This window comes from Phalaenopsis equestris, unplaced genomic scaffold (genome assembly GCF_001263595.1).
Source record: "Phalaenopsis equestris unplaced genomic scaffold, ASM126359v1 Scaffold000002, whole genome shotgun sequence".
NCBI lineage: Eukaryota > Viridiplantae > Streptophyta > Magnoliopsida > Asparagales > Orchidaceae > Phalaenopsis > Phalaenopsis equestris.
In genome coordinates, this window is record NW_018164444.1 from 79,520,820 (window position 1) to 79,532,946 (window position 12,127).

The following is a 12,127-nucleotide window of genomic DNA, read 5'->3' on the forward strand; positions in this document are numbered from 1 at the left end:
AAGAATCTAGAATATGTATGTACATAAGAATAGTGTAGAACTATCTTATTATAAAAATATTATATTGTAAATTTTCCCTTGGAGAATAGTCCCACATTGGCAATATGTAAGGCCAAAGCCATGGAGGGAGCTATAAATAAGTGTCCCTTCCCTCATTCTAAGGCATCCAAGGTTTCAAGCTTTCAAGCTTTGTAATCTCTCTTTATTAATAAGCTATTTACTAATAAAGAGAGATTACAAATCTTGAAAGCTTGAAACCTTGGATGCTTTAGAATGAGGGAAGGGACACTTATTTATAGCTTCCTCCATAGCTTTGGCCTTACACCTTGCCAATGTGGGATTATTCTCCAAGGGGAGCTTTACAATATAATATTCTAGCTTCTAGATAGTTCTACACTATTCTTATGTACATACATATTCTAGATTCTTCTAGGTTGTTCTTTAGGCCTCCATCTTCTAGAATACTCCATCATGTCATAATATTGGTGGGGTGTGATTTATATCATGTCTTCGTTCTCGCTCTGCTAGGGTTTCGCCTCACGGCGAACCCTAGCCTCTGCTACGGCATTTTTTCGCTCCTCTATTTTTGAAAAGCTTCGTTGAGCTTCGTCATCTCTTTTGCAAGCTTCGAGGACGTTCATTGTGCACTCGTAGATGACGACAGACATTGCCTCTTCTTTCGTCGTATGTCTGTGCGCGGTCGGCTTGCGGTCAAGTTGTGATAGTTCTGCGCAGTCGGCAACACCTCTTGTGCGCTGCTTTGCTCCAGACGAACCGAGCCCGAAAGCGCCAACAGCTTCCTCGCTTATCTTATGAGGGAGATGGCCTCGACGCTCCGTTCCTATGCAAATGCCCTTACCGGCGACTTGCCTAGTCCTGCTCGTGCCTCTCCTCCAGCTTCAAAGTCTGTTTTTACTATCGGCAAGTCCTGTAATGTTTCACAATCGCACCACGAGGCTATTAAAGGTGGCGGTGATCACACTTTTATTAAAAAGCTTGGAAAAAAAAATGGGAAGACTGCACTTATTCTCACTGAGGTTGAAACTGGTACTCTAGCTTCCTCTTGGCGTTTAGCTCTAGTGGGGAAATTCCTTTATGGTCTTCCAAAACTGGAGATCATTAGGAAAGTCGTAGGTCGTTGTCCCATGATTATTTCGAAGGGGCTCTTGTTAGTGGATTCATTTATTTGAATGTTGAAAGAAAACTGAGTCACATCTAGCAACTTGGCCAAATTTTGTTGATTGGCACTCACATAGTGCCGCAGATATAGCTCTAAGAGGGCATTGACCCTCTCAGTTTGTCCATCACTCTACGGATGAAAGCTTGTGGAAAAGTTTAGATTCGACCCCAACATTTTGAATAACTCGGTCCAAAATCTTCCGGTGAAGCGAGGATCTCGATCGCTGATAATGTTTTGTGGTATCCCTAATAACTTTACCACATTGCATAGAAAGAGTAGTGCAACTTCTTCGACAGTACAATCGGTGGGTACAACAATGAATGTTGCATACTTGCTAAATCTATCCACAACAACTAAGCTGCTCCCAAATCCGCCTGATTTTGGCAAGCTAGAGATGAAGTCCATAGAGACGCTCTCCCGCTCTGAATAGGTAACGGTTCTAACAACCCCCCTGGTTGTTGAAGGACAATTTTGTGTTGTTGACATACAAGACAAGTGCGAACATATTCTTCTATCCCATCTTTCATCCCTAGCCAGTAGTAATTTGTTTTTAGGAGTGCAAGAGTTCGCTTCATACCTAGGTGTCTTGCCCATAAAGAGTTATGACATTCTTTGATCAGTTCCTTCCTTAAGTTGCCTCATCTTGGTATGTAGATGCGTCCTCCTTTGGTGTAAAGGAGATCTTCATCCGTCCAGAACTTCCAGGTTTTTCTTTCTTTCACTAAGGAAATAATACTTTGGGCTTGTGGGTCGGAGGCCAAACCTTCTTTTATTTTATCTATGAGGGAGCTAGAGATCTATGAGGGAGCTAGAGACTGGAGCTAGAGACTTGTGACAAACTCGCAAGTTTTGCTTTTCGGCTTAGCGCATCTGCAACTACGTTAGCCTTCCCTGGCTTATACTCTTAAGACGTAGTCAAATTCTGCCAAAAAATCTTGTCATCTTGCTTGCTTAGGACTTGGCTTCTTCTGAGTCTGGAAGTAACTGGTGGCAATATTATATGTCATAACTTGGAATTTGGAGCCGAGCAAGTAGTGTCTCCATACTCTAAGGCAATGTTTGATGGTTGTCACCTCCTTCTCTTGAACTATATAGCGATGTTCTGTCTCGTTAAGTTTTCGACTTTCGTAGGTAATTGAATGTCCATCTTGCATGAGAACCCCTCCAATAGCAAAGTCCGAAGCATCGGTATATACTACTTCGTATACCTTGGTACGATCAGGAAGGCTGAGTACGGGTTCTTCACTGATTGTCTTTTTGAGGTCTTCAAATGCTTCATTACACCCACTACTCCATTCCCACTACTTGTTCTTCTTGAGTAAGTCCGTCAACGGAGCAGCTTTTGCGGAGTAGCCCTTTATGAATCGCCGATAGTAGTTAATAAGTCCCAAGAAGGATCTTAATTCAGGTACCTTGGTGGGATGTTCCCAATCTTGGATGGCTTTGACCTTGCTTTCTTCCATCATGAGTTTTCCCTCCTTTATCCTATGCCCCAAGAACGCCACTTCTTGTTTGACAAAGGAACATTTTTCTTTCTTGATGTATAGCTTGTTTTCTCTAAGAACTTTGAATACGTCCCGGAGATGTTTTAGATGATCTTGGAGAGTGTTGTTATACACCACTATATCATCCAAGTAGACAACAACAAACTGGTCCAAGTATGGCTGGAATAGTTTGTTCATCAAGGTGCACCAAAAATTCGAATGACCCATACCTGGTCACACAAGTGGTCTTTGGTTCATCCCCTTCTGCTATCCTCACTTGGTAGTAGCCTGATCGGAGATCCAATTTTGAGAAGTATCTTGCATTTCCAAGTTGATCAAAAAGGTGGGCAATGAGAGGGATTGGATATTTGTTCTTCACGGTAACTTTGTTCAAAGCCCGATAATCTATACACATGCGTAAGGAGCCGTCCTTCTTCTTTTGAAATAGAACCGGAGCACCAAAGGGGGCTTTAGATGGTCGGATAAATCCTACCTCCAACAACTCTTTCAATTGATTGCGTAGTTCTGTCAGTTCTGGAGGTGTCATGCGGTAAGCTCCCATTGCTGGTGGCTTAGTCCCTGGTTCCAGCTCAATTTGGTGATCGACCTCCCTTCTAGGCGGTAGTTCCTTCGGTAATTCTGGTGGCGCCACAACTTTAAACTCTGCAAGCACTTCCACTACTTCCTTTAGCTTGGCTTTTTTGGGCTTCGATTCTTCGTCGGAGTCATAAAGGATAGCTAAGTAGCTCTCCACCTCTCGCTGAATGCCCTTCTTGAATTGAATGGCTGACAACATCCTGGTCTCCTGCTGCCTAGCTCTTGTTGCCGGTACAAGGCAAGCTTGGTCGCCTCCCATATACACATGGCTATTGGCAAATGGTATCAGGAACGCCCTTACTTGGTCCAAGAAATCTATACCAAGGATTACTTTGAAATCATCCATGTTGAAATCATCCATGGGAATGACATCCATGGGAATGATGGAGAAGTTTAGCGTATCTGACCAATCCCCTACACAGGTCTTCACAATTTTAGCCACTCCATGGATTGGCCTAGCTCCAGAGTTAACTGCCTTGATGGAGCCTCCACCTCCAGTTATTTGCAGACCCATCTTCCTCGCTTCTTCAATAAACATGAAGTTGTGAGAAGCCCTTGTGTCTATCATCGCATTAGTGGATGTCTTCCCTATAGTCACTTCAACAAAGAGAAGTCCTTTTGCTGGAGTGTTTGGAGAAGAGCGTACGACATTGAGTAGTTGCATGGTTCCTACCTGAGCGTCCATGTCATTTTCCTCTACTTCTTGATGGCTTGCAAGGAGAGAGTTCAAAGCTTTCTTCTGCGGGCAATCCCTTACCCAATGTGGTCCTCCACAAAGGAAGCAATTGTTGTATGGTTTAGTCTTGTTGTTGTTGTTAAACTTCCCCTTGTCTTTTGCTTTGAATGAGGTCGATTCACGATAATTCTCTTCCTTGTGTTGCTCCCGGTCTCCCCCACTTCTGACATAGTTGTTCTTCTTATCTTTTGGCTTTGTAGACTCTTATGTGTAGTCCACCAAGCTTTCTGCAATGGCTATGGCGGAAGTGAGATCTTGTGCACCACGCCTCCTAAGCTCTGTCTTTGCCCATTGTTGGAGTTCATCCATGAAGTTGAATAGAGCATCCATGTATGACATATTAGGGATTTCAAAGACCGAACTAGTGAACTCGTTGATATATTCTCGAATCGTTCCTACTTGCTTGAGCTTTCGCCACTGGGCTCTAGCCTCATCCTCCGCGTTTTCAGGGTAGAACTGTCTCTTTAAGTCTTTCTTAAAGTCATCAAAAGTGGAGATAGTACACATACCTTTTTCAACATCTCCTCGCCTTCTTCTCCACCATAGCATAGCAATATTTAAAAGATAAATAGTAGCAAATTGAATTCTTGCCTCTTCATCCATGATCCCCATTGCTCTGAAGTATTGCTCCAGACCCCATAAGAAGTTATCCACTTCTTTCGCATCACGATTCCTTCCAAAACTCTTTGGTTTTGACATCTCAATCCTTATAGATTCGAAGGTTTGATGGTTGGTGGGTGTCGCTAGTGCCCTTTTCCACAACAAAATGCCCGTGTCGCTAGTGCCCTTTTCCACAACAAAATGTCCCCACGCTTCTCCTCCAAGCTAGCATGAATGTCATTCATCTCTTCTTTGTGGGCACTTCGCACTTCTTGGAGCGTCCTAATAAAATCCTCCTGCAACTTAGCCATTTGACCCATTAAAGTCTCCTAAAGTTGGAGCATCATACCTCTGACTGTTGAATAGATGGTGACGTCCTCCTCCTCAAGTCCATCAACCCTTTGGCCAAGGTCCTCTACTTGGCCTTCCACGCCATTCTTTGCCTCCTCCATTCGAGCAAGTGAATCAAAGATATGCATGATCTCCTTAGACCTCCATTGTGGCTTAGGTGCAATGGGGTTCCTTTGCTCCTGGCGACCTCGCCCCTGAGATGACTCCACAATAGTGGCTTCCGACTCCATCACGTGCTCCTTGACGCTTTTCGTCATTCTCTCGAACCAAAGCTTTGATACCAACTGTCACGGACTAACTTTCCTCGAGTTATTCATGCGGCTTTAGTGCTCTTTCTTAGCACTAAATCAGTCTAACTTTCCCAACTAAGAACTCAAAAGCACTCTCTTGAAAGTAGAATAGGAAGAAGAGTTAGAGAAGATAAAGCTTCACTAATAAAAAAAAATTACAAAGCTTGAAAGCTTGAAACCTTGGATGCTTTAGAAAGAGCACCTTGCCAATGTGGGACTATTCTCCAAGGGGAGCTTTACAATATAATATTCTAGCTTCTAGATAGTTCTACACTATTCTTATGTACATACATATTCTAGATTCTTCTAGGTTGTTCTTTAGGCCTCCATCTTCTAGAATACTCCATCATGTCATAATATTGGTGGGGCGTGACATTATATATATATATATATATTATGTATTTTTCTGTATTTTCTAATTTTGGAACCATTTGTGGTTATTGTGTGGGCAGGGTGTCATGCTTGGGCCCTCCCACACATTGTATCTGTATCTTTCTTTCTATTTAATATATCAGCCTTTTTGGGCTTTATAAATAAATAATATATATATATATATATTGAGAAAGCCCAAGGGCTAATATATTAAAAAGAAAAAAAGATACAGATATATTGTATGAGAGGGCCCAAGCATGTCACCGTACCCACACGTTAAACACCACATCCAAATGGTTTCAAAAAAGAGAAAATACAAAAAAGTAAGTGAGAGCCCAAAAAACAAAAGTGCCAAAACACGTAGTATCACGTAGCTAGAAAACGACCCAATTTTGCCCTGCCCGTGCCTCTAGATCTAGAAAAGGAGCACTCTCGTGCGTCTTGTCAGTTTGTTCATGAAAAGATTTAAGAAATTTTAATTTTTACAGCTCGTGTAAAGACTGAGGAACAACTATGGGGCACTTCACAAAGGCCCTTAATGAATTGAGAGTTACTTATATTTGTAACAAGTTGGGCATGATAAATATCTATATTTCAACTTGAGGGGGGAGGGGGTGTTATGGAAAATACTAAATTTAAAGCTTATATATTAGGTAACTTGTTTATTAGGTAAACTAATTTGAGGAGATTTATTTTCAGATTTATTTTATATTAGTTATATTTGTAATCTCTAGAGAGGGGAGTGTCTATAAATATGTAACATATGAGTTCAATTCGGAAATAAGAAGAAAGAAATTTTTCCACTCACTTATATCATTTATGTTAAACCCTTCATTATTTTCTTATATTATATCTACAAGTGCAAGTCGAAAAACAACACCACGGCGCGGTATATATATATATATATTGAAAAACTAAAGCAAGTTATAGTAATTGCAAAAATTTTTTATCAATGCATATAATCCAATTCGTATAATAATAGTATTTGTTCATAAAAGGAAATATAGAAGAGAAATTATTAAATGGAGGCATTTTAAATAAATTAATTATTATAGGAATTTCTCTTTTTTCTTTCAAAATTAAAAGCATTTTTTTAGTCTTGAACTCTTTCTAATTCCTCAATATTTATCATCACTGTTTTGTTTAACCCACAAAATGTGTGTTTGATACAACCATCATTTAGTAATTTATTTATTTACTTTCTAGGACAATTTATGGCTTGTCTTACAGGGATCTGAAATGTATCGGGTGTAGACATATCTTTTATTTGTCAGATAGTGCGTACTTTGATATTATAGGAGTTGGTGCATCATTTCTAGAATGTTTGTTATTATACTTTTTTTTGAAAGATTTACATGTCAATTCATATGTGTTTACATATCTAACACCTCAACTTCAATTTTTATGTACTTGCCACCTTACCTATGCATAAAAAGGCGTATTTCACTTTTTAAAAGTTAAAATGATGATATTTTTTTATGCAATATGAAAGATTGGGCGGTATAAATGTAATATGTGAAGTATAGGTGTTAGATATGTAAATACATAGGAATTGAGTGATATGTCTGTAAAAGCCCCTACTTTATTTCTCAGAGATCACAGTTGTGACTACACTTTGAAGGTCAAACACAACCAAATGATTATTGGCGGAAATTTAGCATTCCACATCCATTTGTCTTCTATTTTATCTTTAATAAAGCCCCCATCTTTATTAAAGCTAAGAGCATCATTTGTGGGTTCAAAATAAATTTATTCATTAAATCAGCTTAAGTTTTATGGACATACACAAATTGATAGAGGACTTTGGAGAAATTATTAGGTGGCGCGCATTGTGACTTTCAATGATGAACTCAAATCATGGAGAAAATTCTTTCTACAATACAAGATAAGGTTTTATGTTTCAACCCCCACACCCTCCCACTAGGAGGAGCATTGGAGGGAGCCTCTTGTATTAGGTATACCCTTTTGAAATAGAGTAACAGAGAGACCATATTTTATGGATCCAACTGTTTGACAATGAAGAAACTACTATCATACAAGATAATGGGAACAAACGAGAAGGCCAAAATCATTTTGTTGTAAAAACAAAACTACTAAGGATGGGAGTGCAAAATAATTATGTATTTAACATGGTGGGGTTAGGACTTATTGAGGATAAGGTTATAGTAGGAAGATTTAGTTGGTTTAGCATGTAGGACAGTGCTCTAGTAATGTCTTGGATGTATTTTGTAGTTCATTTCTTCTTTATCAATATTTCACTCATTTCGACTTTTATCCCGGGAGATAGCCTCTTTAGATTGTTAACTTCAAATTATTCGATTTTAGGGGCATTTGCATACATATCGCCCAATTCCTATGTATTTACCTATCTAACACCTAAATAGAACTTCTTACTTTTGTACCACCCAAATCTTTCTTTTCACATAAAAAATACCACTATTTTAACTTTTAAAAAGTAGAATACATCTTTTAATGCATAGGTAAGGTGGGTGTGTATATATATATATATGTCTACCGTGATTCTTTGGTTGACAGAATTTGTAAGACCCCTAGGGTCACGGATTTGATCCCGCCTATGTGCGGAATGAAATTCTTAGGCACATGTGGTTGGTTGGGAGGCTCGTCTAATTGCCTCCGGCTAATCTTTTAATATATATATATATATATATATGTATATATGTTTCGGAGTTAGATATTTAAATACACAAGAATTAACTGGTATATATGTAAATTTTCCTTGATTTTATTAGGCTAATGCTGACTTATTTATAGGCGGAAAAACACTTGAATGCCGCTGTGGATCTTTTTGAACATTCCTCCTCAGTTCTACAAATTTTGAGATCAACGTCTAGAGCGCAGCAGCTATTTTATATTAATGCATGGTCTAAGTTAGCTTCAGCATGTGCGGAGGAGCTACAACTGGGTGCTAAAATCTGGACCGAGTCACTCAATGGCAATATTGCCAAACAAATTTTAAAGAAAGGTAACTAAATGTTATTGATTTTCATCCTTTTTTTTCTCTTCCATGTGCACAAAAGCACACAGACTAATAAGCTGGAAAAAAAATTATTTCGAGTAGGGGTGTAAATGAGCCGTTGAGCTCGAACCATCCTTGGCTTGAGCCTTACCATGATCAATTAATCGACCTCGAGCTCGTGTATAATTCTACGAGTTTGAGCCGGTTTGTTTTTTTATGAAAGAGAGAAAACATTATTAATTATCGTGTATAATTCTACGAGTTTGAGCCGGCTTGTTTTTTATGAAAGAGAGAAAACATTATTAATTCAAGCTAGTGTTGTAATAAATGACATAAAATGAGCATTCATAAGATAAATGGTAAGAAATCAATTGATATAAAAGTAAAATATCATTTTTTTTAACATTTTTAATAATTTAAAGATAAAATCTTAAATTTTAATACATTTTTAGTATATTTTATATTAATTTATTTATGAACCAATCTGCTGACGAGCTAATGAGTCGAGTTAGGGCTGGCTGGAGCTTGACTCTTTGGCTTGTCGATCTCTGTTCACGAGCCACTTATCGAGACGAGTCCAAGCCAACTCATGAGGCAGCGTAGCCTAGTTACACCCCTAGTTTTGACCATCAATTTCCCAGTAATTACTTCAAGTCGTCTTTCTCAGGACACAAATATTTCCTTGCTCTTGGAGAAGTTTACAGAGTGTCAAAATTTCTCAAAGCCACAAAGAAGTTTTATAGGCCTTGGTTGCTGTCTAATCTGGAATATTCAACTGAAATGGTTTCTAGCTTGGAGAAGAGTAAAGAGGCATGGATTAATTCTGGTTTGGAAGAAGCTCTCCAAAGCATCTCCAGCAACATGGATCATGATGATAATGGCTTAGCAAAGCCATTGCTGGAGTCCATCAACTTTATTGACAAAGTCGATGAGCCAAAATTTCAGGACACTGTATTCCAACCCGAGAATGGATTTTGCAAATTCTCCTTGCTACCACTTGACAAGCTACCAGGTATCATGAAACTATGCATTTGCAAATTTTAAAGGGGTTTCTGAGGTGGAGGAATTCTTCACCTTTGCCCACATATATTTTTGAAAAAAACTTTTATTTGTACATTTTTTTATTGCAGAAGTTGATTGCCAAGGGCTTTTTCTTGCGATCGCTTATTTTTAATATTTTGTTTTTGTATTTATTTTAAAAACATGTTTGTTTTCCTTTTTCGTTTATTTATTTATTTTTTAATTTCCATTTCTTCATAACATATTCTAATCCTTTGAATCCAATAAGCAGGCATCAAGACAGTTGTTTGGAATGGGAATTGTTACATCGCCAAGATTGCTAATTTCTGGGCCAACCGGATATCACCCGATCCACCTAGCTTACCATCTATAATGCTGAGCTAATATTTTATACTTTAAAAGTATTCTAAGTTCAAAAGCTTGGTTATATATTATTTTTGATTGAATTCTTCCAATGAGAAAACGTCATGAAGGTTTCAACAGGCGTTTGGATAAAAGAACAACCGTCTTCTCTTCCAGGATTCATGCTGGGAAGTATAGCTGAAGCGTCAAATATTTCCGCAGGTGATATATGAGCTATTCTTGTCATTTAACATCAACGGTTTCATAGTAATGTGTGCATCTTGTTGCAGTTTTTGTTGTAATTTATGTATTTCATTATTCTTTGGCATGGGGCGTAACTATGCTTTTGCTGGTGTAATAAAAGGATTGAGAGTTTGTTTTCTACTGTATAGGAAAGCAAATTTTGATTGTTTATGATTTTATTTTTTCCTTCAATTAAATTTTGTAGCATATTCATTGTTATGCTTATCTGGCCCTTGATTTAGCTGAGACAGGGATGTTCAGAGTTAAAGATTGCTCAAATTTTATTATTTTTAGGGATGAAAGAAGGAACTACGAATGAAAACAATAACACTCAATTCTTATACAATCACACCTCGAACACCTCAACTTCAATTTTGACACTTTGCCTATGCATGAAAAATGTGTTTTTCACTTTATTAAAGTTAAAATTGTTGTATTTTTCATGTGATGTAAAAAATTTGGGCGGTATGAATATGTAAATGGTTTAGTTTAGGTGTTAGATATGTAAATATATAAGAATTGAGTGGTGTGTATGTCTATGAAAAAAAGCAGCCGTGTTGGGCCAGTAATAGTCTAGGCAGGCTTAATAAACCTTTCAACTTAATCCACCAAAAACACGGTTCGATGGGCAGCTAAGCACGAGCAGCTGAGTACGAGCAGTCGAGTACGAGCAATCACCTGTTGGACATCATTCTACATCAGAGAAAGAACTATTTGATAGTCTCATCATGAGTCACACTCCTATTCTCAATCGTCATGATGAACGAGAAATCTTCCCACTCCATAGGCAAGTTGTTCTTTGAGTGAATTTTAAGGAGAGTGTTGAATGGATGTTGGGATGTGACCATAGTACGAAGTGCATATAGGATGGAAGATGGAATGTCATATAGACAGAGTATAAAGAGTTAGAGAGATCTGAGTATAATGTTCACATATGTATATTTTATAGGAGAAATACTCCTGTATGGGTAGAGAATTAATGTAAGACAGACAAATTGTTAAACTGCTACCCAACGAATTAATATTGCAATCCTCTTCATTCCCTTCTCTCCAGCTCACTATCCCCTCATTTATTAGTTATTTTCTTGAGGTGTGAATCTACAGACAAAATAAGATTCAACATCTTTGAAATGTACCGTGAATGTGAATCATCCATAGATGAGAGGAGTTACACAAGGAGCAAAATTGAGTCACAAAGAGTAACCAATAAAATGAATTGCACTAGAGAATTCAACTAAAGTTAAATTCATCCAGGAAACATCTCGCGGTTCATCCAAGAGTTGAAATCATTCAGGAAAACAACTCAGGTCATCCAAGAGTTGAATTGTCCAAGAAAATAGCTCAGTTTGTCCGGGAGTTGAATTCATCCAAGAAAACAATAGTGTTCATTCAACAGTTGATCTCGTCAATAAATTCTCTCCGGAAACAACTATTCTAGGAGAACTCTCCTAGAACACCTCTCTTAGAGCTCTCCCAGAAAAGTTCTACTATGAAAATAACTATCCTAGAAGAACACTTCCAATGATCCAGTTGACTGACATAATGATTATTAGTGTAGAAATTGTCAAGATAATATTAATTATAATATCCGTGCCAGAAAAAGATAAAGATATGTAATAAAATGTTTGTTGGCGTCCAGGCATAATCATCATCTATGTATATTTCATAGGAAAAGCTCTTCTTTATAAAGGGCAGGAATGAATGTAGTCAGTTTATTGGGAGGTCAAAGGAGGCCACCAATATCCTATAATTCATTATATCCAGCTCACTCTTTATTCATGATCTAATTCTTCACTTGAGGTATGAATCACAGACAAATTAGGGTTTAATAGTATGTAAATGCCCTGTTATTTTACTATTTGAAGGGTCATCAATCACTTGTTATTAGTTAAAATAATGTGAAGTAAGTGAACATTGCACCTAATAATTACTCAT

The 12,127-nt window shown here is 38.0% G+C and overlaps 1 protein-coding gene across 2 annotated transcripts in view; it reads left to right on the top strand.

Moving 5' to 3' along the window:
* Nucleotides 1-10,371, top strand: part of LOC110026148 — a 54,309-nt gene extending 43,938 nt beyond the window's left edge. For both annotated transcript variants that reach the window (XM_020726982.1, XM_020726991.1), the window contains 3 exons: nucleotides 8,383-8,593; nucleotides 9,255-9,599; nucleotides 9,879-10,371. In XM_020726982.1, the coding sequence (XP_020582641.1) occupies nucleotides 8,383-8,593; nucleotides 9,255-9,599; nucleotides 9,879-9,991 (669 nt within the window). In that variant the 3' untranslated portion in view covers nucleotides 9,992-10,371. The remainder of the gene's footprint in view (nucleotides 1-8,382; nucleotides 8,594-9,254; nucleotides 9,600-9,878) is intronic.
* Nucleotides 10,372-12,127: the final 1,756 nt, after the last annotated feature.